Here is a 19,031-nt window from a genome sequence, read left to right as displayed (position 1 = left end):
TCCCTATGACAGATTTTGATCTAGTTCAGACTTGAACAAACCTAGCCCTAATACACACACATTATAAAACAGTGGAATGTTAGGAGTCAGTTGTAATTTCCCATTAAGTTCTTGGGAAATACAGATGGTATCTTTTTTGCTGAGATTCCAGCTACTAAAACTGTGAAGGAAAGCATATTTTTAGCAATGAAATGGCTTCTTAGAGACTTCTTCTTAAGACACTAATATGCTTTATTATTTTATCTTGTTTGGAGCCTGAAATATTTCGTATAGCTATCCAATGAACCTATTTCGACTACAGTATGATTAGCTTGAATGAACAGTGCATAGCTGGAGCATAGACCAGGAGTGTTACCTTCTATTGGTAACGGTTGCAGCTCTCAGGATGTATAAAACCAGTTAGCAAGCTTATTTTAGAAGCATATTATTTTACAAATGTTGTTATTATGGGGAGTGGACTGCATATGTGTCCATCATTTGAATAACTTTGCATCAAGAAATTGTATACAAGCACTAATAGAAAGCAGGTAATTAAAGGCTGGTAATTAATTACTTAAGAACACAGTTTAAAGTTTAACTATAACAGTTTGTGAAGGTTAAAAATCAAGGCATTAGACAGGAACTTCCACAAGAAAACATTGGTCCATTGATTTTGTAATGTTAAGAGTCAGCTTTGTACCTTGATAGTTTTAAACAAAGAAAATATTTATACTGCTAGACTTAAGATTCATTTGGCCTTTACAACAAGTCCAATATATTGTTTCTTCTTCCTTTTAAGTTTTCTTAAAAGCACAGATGTGCTACTGTGAACTGTAGTAGGAATTCTGGTCATGCTGTGATGGGACCATAGCACAGTGTAGGGTTTCTCTACCAGGACTTTCCAGTTCCAGATGGTGACCTGAGAGCCAGAGAAGTGCATCCACATTTTAAGTTGAAGATGGTTGCTTTTATGAAGGTCAGAGAGCTTGCACTGTGCTTATGCATTAATTGCATACACATGCCCTTGATTTGAGAGGATTGTATTTCTTTTCATTGACTAAGTAAGGAAAGTAGGAATACCAGCGTTATAGATTAGGCTATATAGATGAGCTATCAGTAATTACATGTTATAGATAGCTAAATTAGGTGAGGTGAATACCTAGATTTCATTTGAAGCCTAAAGTTTTAAAATCCATTTTGAGAGTCATTGTGAGTAAACCCCTTAACAATAACATGGGAAATTCTTGTGCTGTATGACCAAAACAAAAACAGTGACCACTTTTGATTTTTTGTTTTCCTTTTATTTTTAGGTGTTTAATGAAATGACGGAACTGCTTTCATCTTACAGAAATTACGATAGTTACCGACGTGCCTATAATGAGTGCAGTAACTTTAAGATCCCAATCCTTGGGGTCCACCTGAAAGACTTGATATCACTTTATGAGGGCATGCCAGACTACTTGGAGGACAAAAAAATTAACATATACAAACTATACTCTCTGTATAACCACATAAGTGAACTGATACAACTCCAGGAAATGCCACTTCCTCTGGAGGCCAATATGGACCTTGTTCACTTGCTGACAGTAAGTCTGTTAGATGAGATAAATACCTCAATTTAAAAAATAGTTTCATATACCTCTCAAACAACTAAGTAGAGAATTCAGTGAATTATAAATACATAATATTGTAAGATTTTTTTTCCTTAAGGAAATGTACAATGATAGAAGAAGAGAAAAAGTTAGTGATACTGATTTATCTGGCAGCAAGGGTAGAGGTGTTGTCCAATTATTTCTATAGAGCAAGGAAGTGTTTATTTCTGCTTCGCTATAGCAGTGTGCTTTCTCTCTGTACTTTCATTAAGGAAGTGCTCTGAATCCTCTGCTGAATAAGCCCAAACAGGGAGAAGGGTAGAAAGCTTCCTTAGATGCAGCTTGGAGGTAGAAGATTGCATACAAATCTTCCTTGTGTTGAACACACAAACTTTCACATAAAAGTTCAGTCCCTCAAGATGTGTAGGGTTAAACACCACATTTCTAGCCAAGTTTCTTCTGGTACTAAAAAAACTGTCTGTTGTGAACATTAGTCAAATACTGTATGCTGTTGTATTACTCTTTCAGTCATATCTAGTCATTGCCATGTTGCTAACAAAATTGGTACTACCTAGGACGTACATCACAACAATAGTTTTAGCTTCTCCTAGTAAGTTAAAATACTACCTTTTATTAAAATAGTGAATCTGCCTTTCTTGTTTCTCGGTTTTGTTTGGCCTTAATAAGTACCTTAGCTTGGAAAAACTAGATAGGCTGCTTCCACTTTCTGGTTACAAGCCCTGTTTCAGCAAAAGGCTAATAGATAAAAATGCTTATGTACTTGAGGTTATTTTTTCTCTCTGGGAGCACTCGTGTGAAATTAGGCAGACATGCCCCAGGCCTGAAATAGAGCTACATAAAGTGGTGAATTTCTTCTTGCTAAATGTTTTAAATGTTTTGTTTCAGATTATTGTAAGTCCCCCCCACTTCTTCTTAAATAATGTTTTATAAAAATGGCTATTACAAATACGAAGCACTTTGTCCACTATTTCATGCAGCTACATATGACAATACATAAATTAAAAGGAATACTTCATTTCGAAGCAGGAGCTTCTAATTTGCTTATATTCCAGGACACATAATTTTCCTGCTTGTTCCCTGATTTTTCCAACAGTCTTTCTCTTGCTTCTGTTTCCTTTAATCATATGCTTTCCCATTAGCAGGCAAATCAGTTTGAAGTATTAGTAATTACACATATAAGTCAATAATTCATAGGTGTACCGTAACATTTGGACTTTCATTTTTTGACTGTCAGAAACTACTTTAAGATTTCCCCAAGAATCTACGATTATTCACTATTACGACTACAACAGTAACTCTTGCAGTTGTTCACAAGAAAGTTATTGCTTATCTGCAAGTTGAGTAAGCTTATTCATTGGATAAAATACCATATTTTGGTTTCTTAGTTTACACACATACAACTGCTGTGATCTTGACTCTCTGTAATAAGTTTATATTTTCTTTGGGCTTGCCATAGGTTGAGGCTAGTAATACACTTACGTCTGGCTTTTCTACTCAATCACATGTCTACTGTGAATATTTTCATGGAAATATTCAAAAATTGTCATGTTACCAGTCTTCAATCTTAGCTTAAAATCTGTTTCCAGTCAATAAAATATTTGCTATACTATTTTTCAGGACGCATACAAAAGCAAAGGAATAAATTTGATATTTTTTTCTAATTCCTTTATTTACCCAGGTGTGATGTTTCTTGCTTTATATAACTGCTGTTGACAGCTAAATATTCTCACTAAATATATGCAAGTCCATTTTTTATCCTCACCATATACTACTTAGATCAACATGGTCACAGCTGGATTGGATAAATATGACATGTTTAAACAAGAGTTTTCTGAGAATTTGAGTTGATGGACAGTTTCACTGGGACAGTGGTGCTTTTGTGCTTAGTTGCATGATATACCACTTGAATATTATGGAAGTACCAGGTTTTTTCAGGTTACTTATTAACCAACTGCTAACTATGCGTACAGTCACCTGCTGTGCTCATGATTGTAGCTGTGCAGTGTTCCAGATTTCCAGATAATGGCAGTAACAGACTGGAATCTAGAAATGTACCCATTTCAAATCACTGTGAACACCTGTGCAGCTCAGGTGCATTCTTTCTAGGTGCAACATAAATTAAAAATTAATCCACCAAAAAATACTAATGCGTGCCAGGAATGAGTTTATCTAGTAGTGACTGTAACGAGTTTATCTAGTCGTGACTGTTTTGGGATTAAACTAATGTTGTGTTTGTTTTCAGCTGTCCCTTGATCTTTACTACACAGAAGATGAAATTTATGAGCTTTCATATGCACGAGAGCCACGAAGTCACCGAGCTGCTGTAAGGGCCTTTCCAGATTCTTTAAAAAAGTATTTTTTTTTTTTTTTAATGAGCAATGTAAATTTTATTCTTTGCATTCATTTTATTTTATGCTAAATTGAAAACGTTTTAGCTTTATAGACTGAGCAAAATCTGTTAAAGCATAAATTGCTTGGTTGATGATGAAGCCTAAGCTAGAATATATGGGAGAATTGACACAGTATCAGGTTTTATAGTATGAACACAAACACAAATGAAGTTACTTGTGTAGAGACATGACTTCAGGCTCAATCTTGGCAACTGATACTGATTCTTTTAAATAAAGAATTCTTAAGTGATTCAAATGATGAAATCCATGAGTGTTATATTGTAGTTTTCTTCTCGTTTTATATATATGGAAATAACAGTGAATTTACAGGGCTGTCAGTGAACTATGACAATTTAAGGAACGACCACTGTTTTAGACAGTTCAGGGAAGAGCTTCTTCTGAGGTACCATGTAATTATCAGAAGTATGATGTTGGGTCCGACAGGCCATTTCTGCAGTCCTGTATCATAAAGTCCATTGTCACAAATGAAAGAAGTGTAACACTGAAAATCTTTCCATGTTGTACTAATGAAGTTCCATTCAATTTATTCTAGCCTTTGACACCTTCCAGACCACCAGTAGTTGCAGACTGGGCCTCAGGAGTAGCCCCAAAACCTGATCCAAAAACCATCAGCAAACATGTTCAGAGGATGGTAGATGTAAGTATAGTTGTCCCACTTACCTTATATATCAGTCATAGATATATGACTGTCAATTGACACAGTCAATCTCTAGAAATGAGAAGATACAAAGAAGGGAAGAAATACTGGACGTGTTCAAAGCTGTGCTGAGAGTGTAAGTGCTTCTGTCCTCACAAATAGATATTTCTGCCTCGCTGTAAATAGCAGCAGCGGCCTGTGAGGCAAGGAAGGAAATTCCTTAAATGGCTAAGGAGCCAGTGGGGAGTGTGAATGCTGGTTTGTATACTTCCAGAGTCGTTCTTCCAAGGAGCCAGGGAGTCCATTTCTACCAGGGTCTCCAACATCATGTTATTGGTGCAATCTAAAAGTGAGCCTCTCAATGGCTTTGTTACTAGCAGCTGCTGCTTTTCCTCTCTCTTTTGGGTCACCCACTTTACTGGAAACTATCAAGGGAGCTCAGGTGATTGATTCCAAAACTGATGGAGAGAGAGAGAGGTACAGAGTTTGTCTTTGCACCCCTGCTTAATCTCATTTCCTTTTAGACACTTCTAATATTGCTAGGTATTCTTTGGTACACGCTGTTTTGGAATATATTTCTAAATTTGGGCTAGGTATGCTCCTTGCCTTATGGCCAGAGACAAACAGTAATGTTCCACAAGTGGAAATAGATGCTTGCCTTATGGCCAGAGACAAACAGTAATGTTGTTCCACAAGTGGAAATAGATGTCTGCATGACAATTCTTTCATATAACTAGTTTTTGCCTAACATTGGCCTGATGAAATAAGCTAGGCAGCTACACTGATTTGGCTGCAGAGATCATCACTGAGAGCACTAATTGAGAGTATTAGTACAAATTGTGTATGTAGGCCTGGATGTAATGATCTTAAAGTGAAATTAAAAAAGAGCTGTTGTGTAGCGAAGCATGAAGTCCAGCCTATGTTGACTTACCAACTTTTTGCTACAAATCAAAAAATCATAACGCTTCTTCAGTCTCAAGCAAAAAAAAAAAGCAGTTAGACCGTTGCACTGTTTCATAGATAATGGGAGAAAGAGGGAGAGGAAATCCATAAATATTGTGGAGACTTTCTAAAGTGGTAATTCAGCCCATCTGCATTATAAATTATTCTACTATTATCTTGCACAGTCTGTCTTCAAAAATTATGACCATGATCAGGATGGATACATTTCTCAGGAAGAATTTGAAAAGATAGCCGCCAGTTTTCCATTCTCATTTTGTGTAATGGCTAAGGACTGGTGAGTTCCTAGTTCTGCTTATCAACTTTGTAGCATCTGTTTTGGGAGGGGCTTTTGGGTTTTTGTATTTAAATTTTATTTCTATCATTAGAGTGGTAAAATCATCCTCTTCACCCACAAATTGAAGTGAAAAAATAACTGACAAAAGCATCTTCTAAATGTGTTGTGAAAAACATCTTCACAAGCTTAACATATTTTTCTTAACATAATAAAGCATGGAAAAATACAGTAGTGATTATTCAGAGGTTTTCTATGAAGTTGTTTTGAGGTTGTATCACATGCGTGTATTTTGCTTATCCTTACAGACTGCATTTTAAATGTGTAGATGAGCTTCTCTAGACTTTGGGAGCAGCTGACAAGATTACTGACATCACTGTAGTTTTTGGCCCATGAAACTATTGCCATTATAAATTGTGAAGAAAGATATGTTTAATTCTTCTTATGCTTTTAAGAAAATGTATGTCTTACAAAGAACTTCTTTTGTTTATTTTCAGGGAAGGTCTGATTAGCAGGGATGAAATAACAGCTTACTTTATGAGGGCTAGCTCAATCTATTCCAAATTAGGACTTGGCTTTGCTCACAACTTCCAAGAGACCACTTACTTAAGGCCTACTTTCTGCGACAACTGTGCTGGATTTGTAAGCTTAATTTTAGTAAATTATATTAACGTTGTTTGGAATCATGCTTTTTAAAATCTCATAATCATCATAGGTCATATACAAAAATGGATCTATATAAAACACCAGTGAAGCTATATAGAACACCAGGCTTCTGCCTGTGTAGCTATTTAAGGCACCTTTTACACCCCTCTGGGCAGTACTGTTATCTGCTTAAACAAGGCTCCTACCTTGTGTTCAGTTGTGTCACCAAACACAGTCTCAGGCAAGTCTACCAAATCCAGAACCTTCCACTCCAGGGGGCTGTCTGAGCTCATGTCCTGGTACAGACATGACATGCCCGCTGCCTGTGGCACAGAAATATTTAGTAAAGCTGACTGTCCTACCAATCCCTGGGTTAGCTGGGATCAAACAAGGGTGTGAGGTAGAATTCTCCTTCAACTCTGGCTCCACAAATTCTCTGGGGGCTGTCAGATCTGCTGATGTATTCGTTGGAGGCTACCTCAAGGTATTTTGTTTGTGATTGGGGAGCACACATAAAATACTCAATTTACCTTATGCTAAAGAAGTAAATAGTTCATATTTTTACCTTACCGTTACAAGAGTAGAAAACCCAGATATTCTGTAGGTGCTCAGATTTTAGGAATGAGTAGAGCATCTAGTGGATTTTTGTATCTGGATGTATCAAATGTGCAGAGAAATATATTGATACATGGTCTCTCTGTTTGAATTTCAGCTATGGGGAGTCATTAAACAAGGATACAGATGCAAAGGTAAGGTACTTTATACTTTGTTAACTTTAATCTATCATTGATGGTGAATGACAAAAATCCTGATCATCCTGAGATCCATTGCTATGTCTATGCACCTATTTAATCTGACCTCTCAGGGAGGAGAGAAGACTCATTCAAGAATAGTATGACAGACAGATGGTCCAGAAGAAATGCAAAGATGAAGGAACTGATAACTAGTAGCTCTAACCCTTTGCAAAACATCCCTGAATTCAGAGGTTTTGGGAACAGACCCTTCTATTCCAATGGGTGAAACACCAACACTGAAAACGGTGCAGCACACTCCCAACATGTATTTTGCAGTTTTCTTCCTCATAGAGGTATCTGCTTTCTCTGCAACTCCTACAGTCAGAACGCTCTTGTGATTGATGATTAAGGGAGTGGAGCATCTCCCTTATGAGGAAAGGCTGAGGGAGCTGGGGCTCTTTAGCTTGGAGGAGACTGAGGGGAGACCTCATTAATGTTTATAAATATATTAAGGGCAAATGTCAGGAGGATGGAGCCAGGCTCTTCTCAGTGATGCCCAATGGTAGGACAAGGGACAATGGGTGTCAGCTGGAACACAGGAGGTTCTGCTTAAATTTCAGAAGAAACTTCTTTACGGTGAGGGTAACAGAGCACTGGAACAGGCTGCCCAGGGAGGTTGTGGAGTCTCCTTCTCTGGAGACATTCAAAACCCACCTGGATGCCTTCCTGTGTGATCTCATTTAGGTTCCTGCTCTGGCAGGGGGGTTGGACTAGATGATCTTCAAGGTCCCTTCCAATCCCTAACATTCTGTGATTCTGTATTTTCACAATGAAAAGGAGTTTTAGGCATATATAGCAAAGGGATGTCATCGGTCCATTTACCAGATGTATGTTGTTACAGGTAATGCGTGTAGAGAACACCACAGATGATTTCTTGCTTCCTGGGGAGGCAACACAGTGCGAGAGCTCATCTTAGATGCTACAACAGAGCCACTGAATTGTGTAAACTTTTTTTTTTTTGTTTACAGACTGTGGAATGAACTGTCACAAGCAATGTAAAGACCTGGTTGTGATAGAATGTAAGAGAAGACCCAAAACTTCAGTTGCAGACAGCAGCCCAACATCTGCTCTTGCTTCAAGCCTCTGTCCAGTAGGAGTCAAAGAACAATTCCATGGTGAGAAAATCAGGTTAAAAAGATCCAGATAATCTTTCCTTTGCTCCTTTTTCTTTTAAAGCTGACTTGTACAGTATTGCTTTAGGGTTTGTTAGTTAACTGCAGTGTTTTATCCACATAAAATAGAACCATGACTAAGTGAGCCTGTACCAAGTGACACCATTGCAGTTCTAGTCTGAATAAGTAAGAACTCCCTTTCTGGGAGATCTCTTGTCTCACTACACAATGCATGCTGCACAACTTCCACAAAAACTGAGTAAATCTTCTGCCAGACTCTCAAAAGAACTCGATGCCATGAACTGAACAGCTGATGGGTCCCTCTCACCTTGTGATAAACAGGACTTGGTACACTCCAGTTTTTACCAGTGTTGTCACATTAAGTGACTATTACACTGTTACAATTTTGAGTCAGATTTAATGTGGAGATTATAAAGTCAGTTTACTTGGGTATCTATGTGCTAGAAAAACCAAGAGTTAGTTGTGTTTATTTTTTCCACTTTAGTAGCTGAATCTACAACTGCTTTTTGTCCAACCATCTTTCATTTAATCAGGAATGAAAAGTCTACACCTCTCTGTTCTTTTCTCCTTATATCCAAACAAGCTGTGTAAACTTTTGATATTGTCTAGGCCTCCAAAGGAGAAAGTGTTGTCCTTGAATAAGACTTCAGGCTACTTTTGTTTTGTTTTTCTTTTGATATTGATGTTCTGACTCTCTCCATACTGACTTTCTTTGAATTTCTCTTCTGTTCTTTGCCTGTATCTAATGTTCTTCAAGTCCACTTCTTGTCACTTTGATATCAATCTTTTGTGTTGCATTTAAAAGTCATACTGCTGGATTCCATCTTGGGCTTCCCATTAGCACTTACGTGGAGCACAGTGCAGGCAGTTGTCCTTGATAACTGACCATGTGGATCTCTATGATCTCATGGCACCTGCAATGGCTACAGCACCGCATAACCACCTCCTGGGATGTCCTGCTTATAGAGAGATTGAACTCTGATGCCCCATCATTGCCCAGTATGCCAGAATGTGTTACCTCTCAATGCTACACCATGTCAAAGAATGAGAATTCAGGTCTAGGTTGGAGGTATAAGCCTCATCTGTTCATCCATATCCTCATTTAATTCTCCAGAGCCTGCAGCAGCTACTGGACTGACTTTGTTCTCTTTCCCCTCATGTGTTTGAACGTGCACTCTCATTTTGTTTTCTTCCCAACAGAAATTATTTTATCTGAAGCAGATCTTTTAAAAATCCTTTAATCACATCTTTTGCCCACTGCTTCTAACATTGTGGGGTTCCCCCCTGCCTCATTTTTACTTTTATCTGCAAAAGTATTTTAGGATGACCTCTACAAAAGCAGTATAAAATTAAAAATGATGTTATTTCACATTTATAAAGTTGATCAGTTGTACTGTACAGCTGCAAGTTATGATAATGCTGAACACACAGATTTAATCTTCCAGCCCAATCACTAAGATCAATGGTCTATAAAAAACCTTTTAGCCGTCTAGAGGTTTTTCTCTAGCTGACCTTGATAGTACACCTGTTTTCCTCTTACTGATCCGTATTTATGTTACTGAGAGACAGGGCAGAGTTGTTCCAAGCAACACATTAAGAAACTTTCAGTGACACCTATTTTGAAGAGCAACAAATGTAAAATTAATAAATTTAAAAATTGTTTTATTTATCAAAATCATGTGCACTTACTGTGCCTCCTGTTTCTCCTTTCCTGGGGTAAGATCTTGAATCAACTTACCATATATATTCTACAGGACAAGAAGAAGGAACATTCACGTTTCCTAATGGAGAAGCAGTGGGACACCATGAAGACAGCAAGGACCGAACCATTATGCTCATGGGTTCCTCAGCTCAGAAAATCTCAGTGAGACTGAAACCAGCTGTGGTTCATAAAGGTACACAGACTGATCCTGCAGTGCTGGCTGGTGATGTATCTCGTAGGCAGACAGAGAAGAAAGAACACAGGATGCCAGAAAATCCTTATCTCCAGGCAGCTCCGCCATCCCCATGTCCCAGCCCACTTCTAGGCCGCAAAAAGGCTTATGTTAAATGGGAAAACAAGGACTCCAACCAGAAAATAAAGGAGGAGCATCACAGCTGTAAACCCTCATACCAAGAACTTGAGCAGGTACATACATGATGAAACAAATTCTGTTTTACACAATGGCACTATAAAGTGGTTGGAGGGTGTGGGGGGAGTGCTGGGTGGGAAGGTGTCACCTTACTCCAGTGTAATTAACAACCAGAACAGTCCGTGAGTGGCATCACAAATTTGTAGCCACTTTAACTCCAGCAATGCTTCACTTCAGGCATAGATTTTAGTATTAGTGTAGGGCCGAGGGAATAAATTTTGAAGCCCTTGTATGATTGTACAGATCCCTGTCAGTCTTAAAAGTGACAGGCAAGAATGGGAACAGAAGCCAATCACTTAGGGTGTTACTCTGTAAAATGAGTAACAGTAATTAGTTTCTTCCTGCTTTTGGTGCCCTCTGCTCCCCCAAGTGACACAATACACAGAGCAGGGAGAGCAGGGACCTCTGCTTCTGTTCAACTGACAGTGAATCCCTTCTTTTTTTGATAACTTTGTCAGCAAGAAATTTTGCTGTGTCAGCAGACACAATGCCTCTTGCTAGCCTGCACCTGCATCAGCTCAGTTGTGGCTCACCTTACTCTACAAGTGTTCTGACAGAGTAGCTGTTCATAAGCCTGTGTCACCTCATATTTGGCCCAAATTCAGGTTTGTAGAAACACCACCTTTCCAGACAGATTAATGAGACTATCACAGTGTCAACAGTGTGACTGATGGATGGATCCAGATGTGATTATGAGGAACAAAGGTGGACTTATTTTCACTGTTCTGAGATGGACCAGCATGGAAACAGTCCAGCAACAGGACCACAGCCTGATCTTTGAATGATCAATATAACTTTCAAAGTATCCTTTGTTGTTGGTAGAGTGAGCTCATCTTTTATGGAAGATGATTGGTTTATTAAGACAGAGATTAAGACAATTAGCAAGAATATTCCAGTACAGACCACTTCTCCTCCAGTCAGCAGTATATTCAGTGTAGACAAGGGTGTGAAGTATGGATGTTCTTGCGAGAGCTGGTTCTTTAAAACATCCCATTCATGTGAGTCCCACCATTTACACTTGTCCTTGCTCCTTCAACAGATCCTGACCTCAAATACTGAACAGCAGCTGATGTTATAAATTAACATCTTAGATTACTGTACATCAATTCCAGCATTAGTGGAGTGCTAAAGTGTGAGCTCAGTTCTTGTTTCCCCTGGATTACTGCTCTTATGAGAGGAGCAGTGAAGGGTGGATAAATGCACATATGGGACATGACTGTCAGAACCAGGTGCTGGAAAGTTCTGAGGCTATAGATAAAGGGCAGACCAGTGTCGTCCAAATAAGTTAGCAGTTTTGTTCCACTGATATATACCAACTTATGTTTATGCCAGTTAGCCTAAACATACAACCAGACAGTCCTGAAAAATTCAAAGTAAAATACCATTCTGTCTCTTTTTTTTGTTTAGGAAAGAAATATTCTAAAGGCAGACAATGAAGGTTTAAAGATCCAACTGGAACAGGCACATAAAACAATTGAATCTCTCACAATCCAGAGAAGAAACCATGTAGTCAACCACCTACACAGAGACTGCTCCTAGCAGACAAGAGGAAATCTCCTATGGAAGAATGGAGGACTGAAGGAGGGGGTGTGATAAAAGCTGCTTTATCAAGTGAACTGGAGAGAGTCCAAAGGATGCTTAACAGAAATATTCCCTTTACTCAACACATTTCCACATTAAACCTACATTCCAAAATGTATAAATGCATTCCTTTGGCTTTTTAAGGCAATTAAGCATTATCTGTGCAATGAACAGAGTATCTTCTGGGTTTGCTTTAAAAAGGAGGGATGTGGTTGCTGAAGTTTGTGTTCATGACGAAGACCATGTGGATTCCCCAGTGACTTGGCTGCCAGCCGGGTACCTTGCTCTACAAGTGTTCTGACAAAGTAGCTACTCATAAGACTGCGTCACCTCAGATTGGGCCCAAATTCAGGTTTGTAGAAACAAATGTTCGATAATGCTGAGTATTTAAGTAAAACTGTAAAATATTCCACTAAGAGAAACAGCTCCTTCTCATTGTGGCTGAAACCAATTAAAATCGTGACATGAACTGTCATCTTTCCAAAGTTTAACAAGAATATTAAAATAAGTAGTTAAGCTAATGATATTTGATTATTTGATTCTTAGACTTTGTTAAGATAAACTGACAAATTTTTTAAACGTCTTTCAGAGCTTCAGAAGTCCTGCTGCTCAACCACTTCACTTTGTTAAGGTAAAACAGACGAGTAGAGTTGACATTGAATACTGCTTCCCTTTCTGTGATTCATGCCACAGTTTGGAACACTTAGCCCAGCTTACGTGGCTTAAGGGATAACTTGTTGTCCACATAAGGTAGATATGGGACAAGGCTGATTATTTTTCTCTCGCATCAAACTGGACCCCATTGTTGAGCAGAACCTTGAGTGAAAGTGTACAGTGATTCCAGTACAACAGTTACTGTGTTCCAGAGCTCCTGATGTCTTCTGGTTCTAACCAGAACCAGAACCTCAGTTTTCTCTCTCCTAGATTTCACATGCACTTTAGTAAAGAGTCAAAATGAGTGTGCTCTTATGTGTGTAAATTTTGTATAGTAAAAGGTGCTAGGGAGGTAACTTAGTTTTCTTAAAGCTACAAAGTGTATATATTGTTAAGAGACAACAAGAGAACAGTCCTTCGAGTTACTTGTTAGAATAGCCAGTTTTAAAATTGCATTTCAAGAGAATCCGTACACTCACAGTTGTATAAAACTCGCTTGCATTTATCAAACAGGGATTTGTCGTTACACACTTACACATCAGAAACTTAGGGCTTTGATATAATTTTTTGGGAAGTCCACTTCATCATCTTCAAAACTTGTTACAAGTCCATTATAGATTGAAATTTAGTCAAGCTATTATGCTAGCATCTACGCTTTGTGTTCAGAGTGGTATAAATGTATGTTCCAGCCACAATTTGCAGTCGTCAGCAGGTATATGAATGCTTTATTTATTAAAAACGCCTGTTTGACTAATTGTGCTTGCATTTCCATGTGTAAAGTAAAAACAAATAGAGGGAAATAGTTGTACTAGTAGTAAATTTTGTTACCTTGCTGTAAATAAGTGAAATGCATAGACAAAACCCAGCAGGTGTGAAGATTGTGCAGCTTTTTTTCCTCATACACTAAACCTGAATTATTAACAGTTACCGTGGAATTGCACTTTGATCAGTGAAGCAAACGGAATGGCTTTCAGGTCACGTCTGCAAACTTGCTTTACCCATTTTTCCGTAAGCTTTTTGATTTTATCCTCTATTCAGGGAACTACAGCAAGGCCTATTTCTAATAGGCATTTAGCAAATGAAAGTCTGTTTCTGCAACAATTGAAATAAGTAAAATAAAATTTGATTATATTTTCACATATTTAAAAAATACCCCAAAAAAGCAGCAAAGACTCATAAATCCTGTTGTACCACTAAGACAACTGCTCACTTGTGGTCTAAACTCTGGATTCTAATAGGATTTGTGTGTATGCATAGACTTTGTCTGTGCTGGGGTGGAGATCATGAACAAACTCTTCCTTAAAAAGAAAATTCCCTACCTTCAGCAGCTGGCCCAAAGGCTACAGTGGCACTAGGCTGAGTACTTAATGCTCAAAATTGAGTTGCAACCATAGATTTGGAGTTTTAAATGCTAACTTAATGTTTCTCTGTGGTATCTTGTTCCTTCAAACAAGCTGAATGACTTCAAAGGGACCTGTTTGCTGGAACATCTTACAGAACACAAGTCTGTGGTGCTCCATGTATGCTGGAAACTTCCAGCTTCAAAGTCAGGTGATACCTGGAGAAACTCAGAGCTCTAGAAGTACTTTCAGGTTCTCCATTTGCCCAAAGCACCTTACAGGGTTTGTTTGTTTGGTTTTTTTTTATGGTGGTAGTCTCTTTTATTTCTTTTGTCACTTCCTTTTTGCTGCATGAAAGACCAATAGCAGAAACTGACTACAGGGATACTGCTACAACTGACAAAGCTACTGAACAAAAATCACTCCCATTTGTATTAATCTTCAAGCTGCTTTATGCTAGAAAAAAAAGATATAATTAAAGTACTAATTAAAGTGCTGTTTAAAAGTCATGCTAGCAAACACTGATACTGAATTTTATCTGTCATGGCTAGTTTCAATGAAAAGCACTCGCCTCTAGTCCTCCCCCAGGCTCAGCTGTGTTTCATGTACATAGAGGAAGGAAGAAAAAACAAGTGCTCCTCCAACTACTGTTTATTTTTTAAGTGCGAATTCTCATGTTTAAAGATAAAAGGAAATAGATGGACTAATATCACCATTAACAAGGCAGGGCTATTGTTGATATTCAGATTAAACACAACTGCTTTTAAAATAGTTTATGTTTTTGAAATATGTTTTTGTTACAGTAGCAATGTTATTTTGTTGTAACTGATCTCTATGGCAACTTGAAAAATGTTTGTTTTAACGCTGTTTAAGAAGATTGAAAAAGTGTACAGATTGTAAAGATTTTATATAACTTGTAAGATTTTGGATTAATATTTATAATAGAAAAATTAAAAATTGCACTTGATGCCTCTGAGTTTGCATCTCAAAGAAATCTAAACAACCCATATTCATCTTCCCTGACTCTGTGATCTGAGACACTTCTGCAGGATTAACCTACTACCAGAGTCCCTAGCCTGGCCTCACCTGCTGTGAGCCTTGGAATGTCACTTGAGAAAAACCATGAAATTAGGTATTTGCAGATTATTCTTTTGGCGTTTCAGTGGTTGACACAATACAGACACTGTTTTGCTACTCACTATTCCAAGTATTACAAAGCACAATTCTTCATTAGCACATCTCTCCCTTTTGTTATGAATGCTCATTCGGATTTCACAGCACGACGGCCGAGTTTCAGCGAGGCTTCGGTATGGTCTGCGAGCGCTGGCTGTGACACAGGCAGCACTGCAGCGCCCCAGGGACCGGCTAGTCTCCACCTTGTAGTAAACCTCAAAACACCTGATCTCAAACATATTTTTATAGGGGGTAATAAACATTCATTCAGTTATCTTCAATCACCTGAGGGAGCTGAGGGAAAAAGACAGGGAATGCAGACTAACTACTGAAAACAATTCCTATTTATATGGGCAAATCTGCTCTAAGGTCTTGCACATACAAAACAAATTGTGTTTTACTTCATAATTATAGAAATTTTTAAAAGAACTCTTCAGAAGTAAGTGGAGGATACTTCCTTAGTTTACATAAATACAAACATAATGATCATATAGACCTATGTATTTTTTTTTTAAACTAAGATAAAATCTAACTGCGATTCCTTAGTATATATGGATATATTTGTGACATGCCCCATCTTGAAATTTTCTTACATTGTTATCTACAGCCTTCTACATTTTGGTCAAAATAGATTATTTTTCATTGTCACAAAAAACTTAAGTTCCATTACTATTGTGAATCACCGGCAGGAATTCTTCTTTACAAGCACAGGAGTAACATGGGATAGTGGATCCAAATCACACTACACAAGTGATGTGAGTAACTTCAAATACAGGACTTTATTCCTCAGTGTTTACAGGTGTCAACAAAAGTGTGTCCCTCAAACCCTGAAAAAAAAAATCCCCCAACCTATTTTTCAATTCTTGATCAAACAAAACAATATTCAGGTAGATATTCAGCAACTGAATAAACACAAAAATGTTCACAAACACATATATGAAAATCTTTTACTTACAACAGAATTTTTGAAAATACTTTTTTTTCCAAGACAAACATACAAAATTTGAGAAGATTAAATCAATTATTTTCACGGTATTATTGCATCTTTTGTTAAATTAAAAGCATACCTTCTGACAACAGAGGACAGAAAAGGATGCCTCTAGGAAATGTAGTGGTGCTTACTTCAGTTTTCAACTACTGGCTTCACATTTTGGAATTATTTTAGAAAAACTGAAATGGCCAGATTTAAAAACAAAACTTCCAACCATTTAAACTGCCATCTTTTACATGGTCTACATGAATATAATTGAAATATGACACTGAAGTAGTTTAACTGTTGGAATTCCATGTGGGCACACAGCTGATGTACTTCATTCAGAACTGTCCTGCCTGCTACAAACAGGATAAAGTGATGAGTGTAAAAGCACCAAGGCCCAGCCACACACACACACACACACACAGAGCTGCAGCAGTTCAACTAAACCAGCGCAGCTTCATGCCTGAAGCCTGGTGAAATCTTTTAAGCACAGATAGACACACCATTTGACTTTCCCCACATATTTCCTTGGTGAAGCTAAATGTTTGACTGCTGTTTGGAAATTACTTGTAGCACAAAATAACATTGGGATGAGCAAAGGGAATTTTATATTAAGGCTTTGGTTGTTAAAAACTACTCTTTCCATTCCTTTGCTGATGAACGCTTCACCTCCAAGACCTGCAGTCTCACTTGGTATGTCACCAATTTGTGAGCTATTCCAGGGCATTAGGCAAAAACCAAGTTCAAAAGCAAGAAAACCAGAACTATGCTCCCACATGACCCAGGAGGGTCTCTCCATAGTGACTGCAGAGGCTGAAAGTGGCTTAGGCCAGAAAGGAGTGGAGAAAAAAAAAAAATGGGCAAAGGAGCTGTATTGCCAGCAGCTGGGTGCAGTGAAGCCATTACTTCTAAAGTTCACATCCAAGCTAACGTGGTCAAGCGAGGAAAACGCCAGCCCGATTTTGTTAGGTACCTGCTGGAACCCTAAAGTTTGGGTAAGGCCATCTCTATCACATCACAAGCAGCACTCTCAAGCAGACTGTGATCAGAGAGGAAATAACAGGAGAGAAACTTCTGAATTTCATCTGGAAATGGATAAAAGCCAATACAGGCTTTTGAAAGAGATAATAATTTGATTTTGAACAGAGCGTTACATTCATACATAAAGCTGCCTATGAACCAGGGCACGACACGCGAGTTCCTGAAGGTAAAACATACCAAACATGGACACCGACAGGGAATTTGTGCAGAAAGAACTTGGAACTGTGGAACATAAAACCAATATCAAATCCTGAAGTTCAACCTGCATTTAAGCCTACAGCTACCTACTCTAAATATAAAGTGCTGCAAGGTTTCTGTGCTATGGAATCACCAGACACCCCCAGGTTTGCCAGATGCCTCCCAAATCTCTCTGTAGTAACCTGATCCTGGTAAATACTGCCAGAGTACCTGCTTGGGCATCATCTCCCTGTTCCACCTCTCCATTTGGGAGTGGCCTCACAGCAGGGGAGAAGATCTGAAAGATGCTGGACAACAGAAACTGTCTTGTTTAACTGACAGCTCTGAATTTAATTTCTGGCTACATGTATTTGCAGCCATAATCGCATGAAAGCCAACTCCTCCTTCTAGAGGAACACTGTCTGGGAAGGAGAAGGCACCCACACCATATGAAGACAGCTTCTTTTAGGTTATCAGACCAATAGGTTGACAGAGAAAGAGAGAGAGAAGTCATTGAGGAAGGGCAACTGCTGCATGAGATGTCTCACGAGCTGGGAAGCTGGTGATTCCCAAACATAGAGCAGGCAGGGGAGGAAAAAATTTTTTTAAAAAAAGAAAAAAATGGTATGTTCTTTCTCAAGAAGCTCAGCTTATCCAACCTTCATGTTTCAAGGCTGATTCAGAAGGACTATATAAATGAACTCTTACCAGACATGATGGCTGCAGAAGTTTCCTGCCCAATCTGATCTTAAAATATTTTTATGAAACACTAATAAAATAGAAAACAGGTAAAATGAAAATAGACACTATCAAAACTCACCAAGATTCTGAATTTATGGTACATGCTCTGACCTTCAAATAGTCTCTGTTACATTCATGAACACACAAAATAACCCGATTTTATTAGTTTCTGTAGAGTATTAATTCAGAATATTACTATTATGTGAAGTTCTGGAAGAATAAGAAACCTAATTGAATACTTCTGACCAAAGCCTTAAGAATTTTAACAACTGATATTAAAATTCATTTACATGTCCTCCACAAAAACTAGATGAGGAGAAAAGCCTAACAGTAGCATTCTAGAGTCTTTGAAAAGTGTTTCCATCCAGTTCTTAGGCCTATTTTGTTTTTTTCTACACAGCATTTTGGAGCAAGGGAGTGAACATGCAACATGCAATAATTAGAGAGGCCTGAACATTAAATAATGTATTTTTTGTTTGTTTAGAAAGGGTTTTATTCAGTTTTCTGAGGCTTATTTTAAATAAAATGACATATTAAAAAAACACCATATGAGCAGTACGAAAAACAAGGACTGTAGTCATCACATTTAGTATAAAAGTTCTGTTAACTAAAAGAATTCAATGACAACATCAGTTGGCCTAACGCAATGATTCACATGGTCATACTTCATTCTAACCTAAACCCAAGTTAACGTCTCTAGATTCCTGATGCCAGGAAACACCACCTCTGTGTTTTGCCAGTTACTGTTGGTATTTACAGTATTTTAGTAT

At 38.1% G+C, this 19,031-nt stretch overlaps 1 protein-coding gene across 1 annotated transcript in view; it reads left to right on the top strand.

The window, feature by feature from the left end:
* The window catches only part of RASGRP1 (RAS guanyl releasing protein 1), a gene marked incomplete at its 5' end in the record, with an annotated part of 37,959 nt that extends 25,842 nt beyond the window's left edge, over positions 1 to 12,117 (top strand). The window contains 9 exons of the mRNA XM_010170150.2: positions 1,290 to 1,565; positions 3,835 to 3,915; positions 4,536 to 4,640; positions 5,768 to 5,877; positions 6,372 to 6,516; positions 7,232 to 7,268; positions 8,282 to 8,428; positions 10,201 to 10,574; positions 11,986 to 12,117. Of these exons, the coding sequence (XP_010168452.2) occupies positions 1,290 to 1,565; positions 3,835 to 3,915; positions 4,536 to 4,640; positions 5,768 to 5,877; positions 6,372 to 6,516; positions 7,232 to 7,268; positions 8,282 to 8,428; positions 10,201 to 10,574; positions 11,986 to 12,117 (1,407 nt within the window). The remainder of the gene's footprint in view (positions 1 to 1,289; positions 1,566 to 3,834; positions 3,916 to 4,535; positions 4,641 to 5,767; positions 5,878 to 6,371; positions 6,517 to 7,231; positions 7,269 to 8,281; positions 8,429 to 10,200; positions 10,575 to 11,985) is intronic.
* Positions 12,118 to 19,031: the final 6,914 nt, after the last annotated feature.

This window comes from Antrostomus carolinensis, unplaced genomic scaffold, assembly GCF_000700745.2.
Source record: "Antrostomus carolinensis isolate BGI_N321 unplaced genomic scaffold, ASM70074v2 scaffold20610, whole genome shotgun sequence".
Classification (NCBI taxonomy): Eukaryota; Metazoa; Chordata; class Aves; order Caprimulgiformes; family Caprimulgidae; genus Antrostomus; species Antrostomus carolinensis.
The sequence above is the reverse complement of the archived record's forward strand: the minus strand, read 5'-3'. Positions and strand labels throughout refer to the sequence as shown.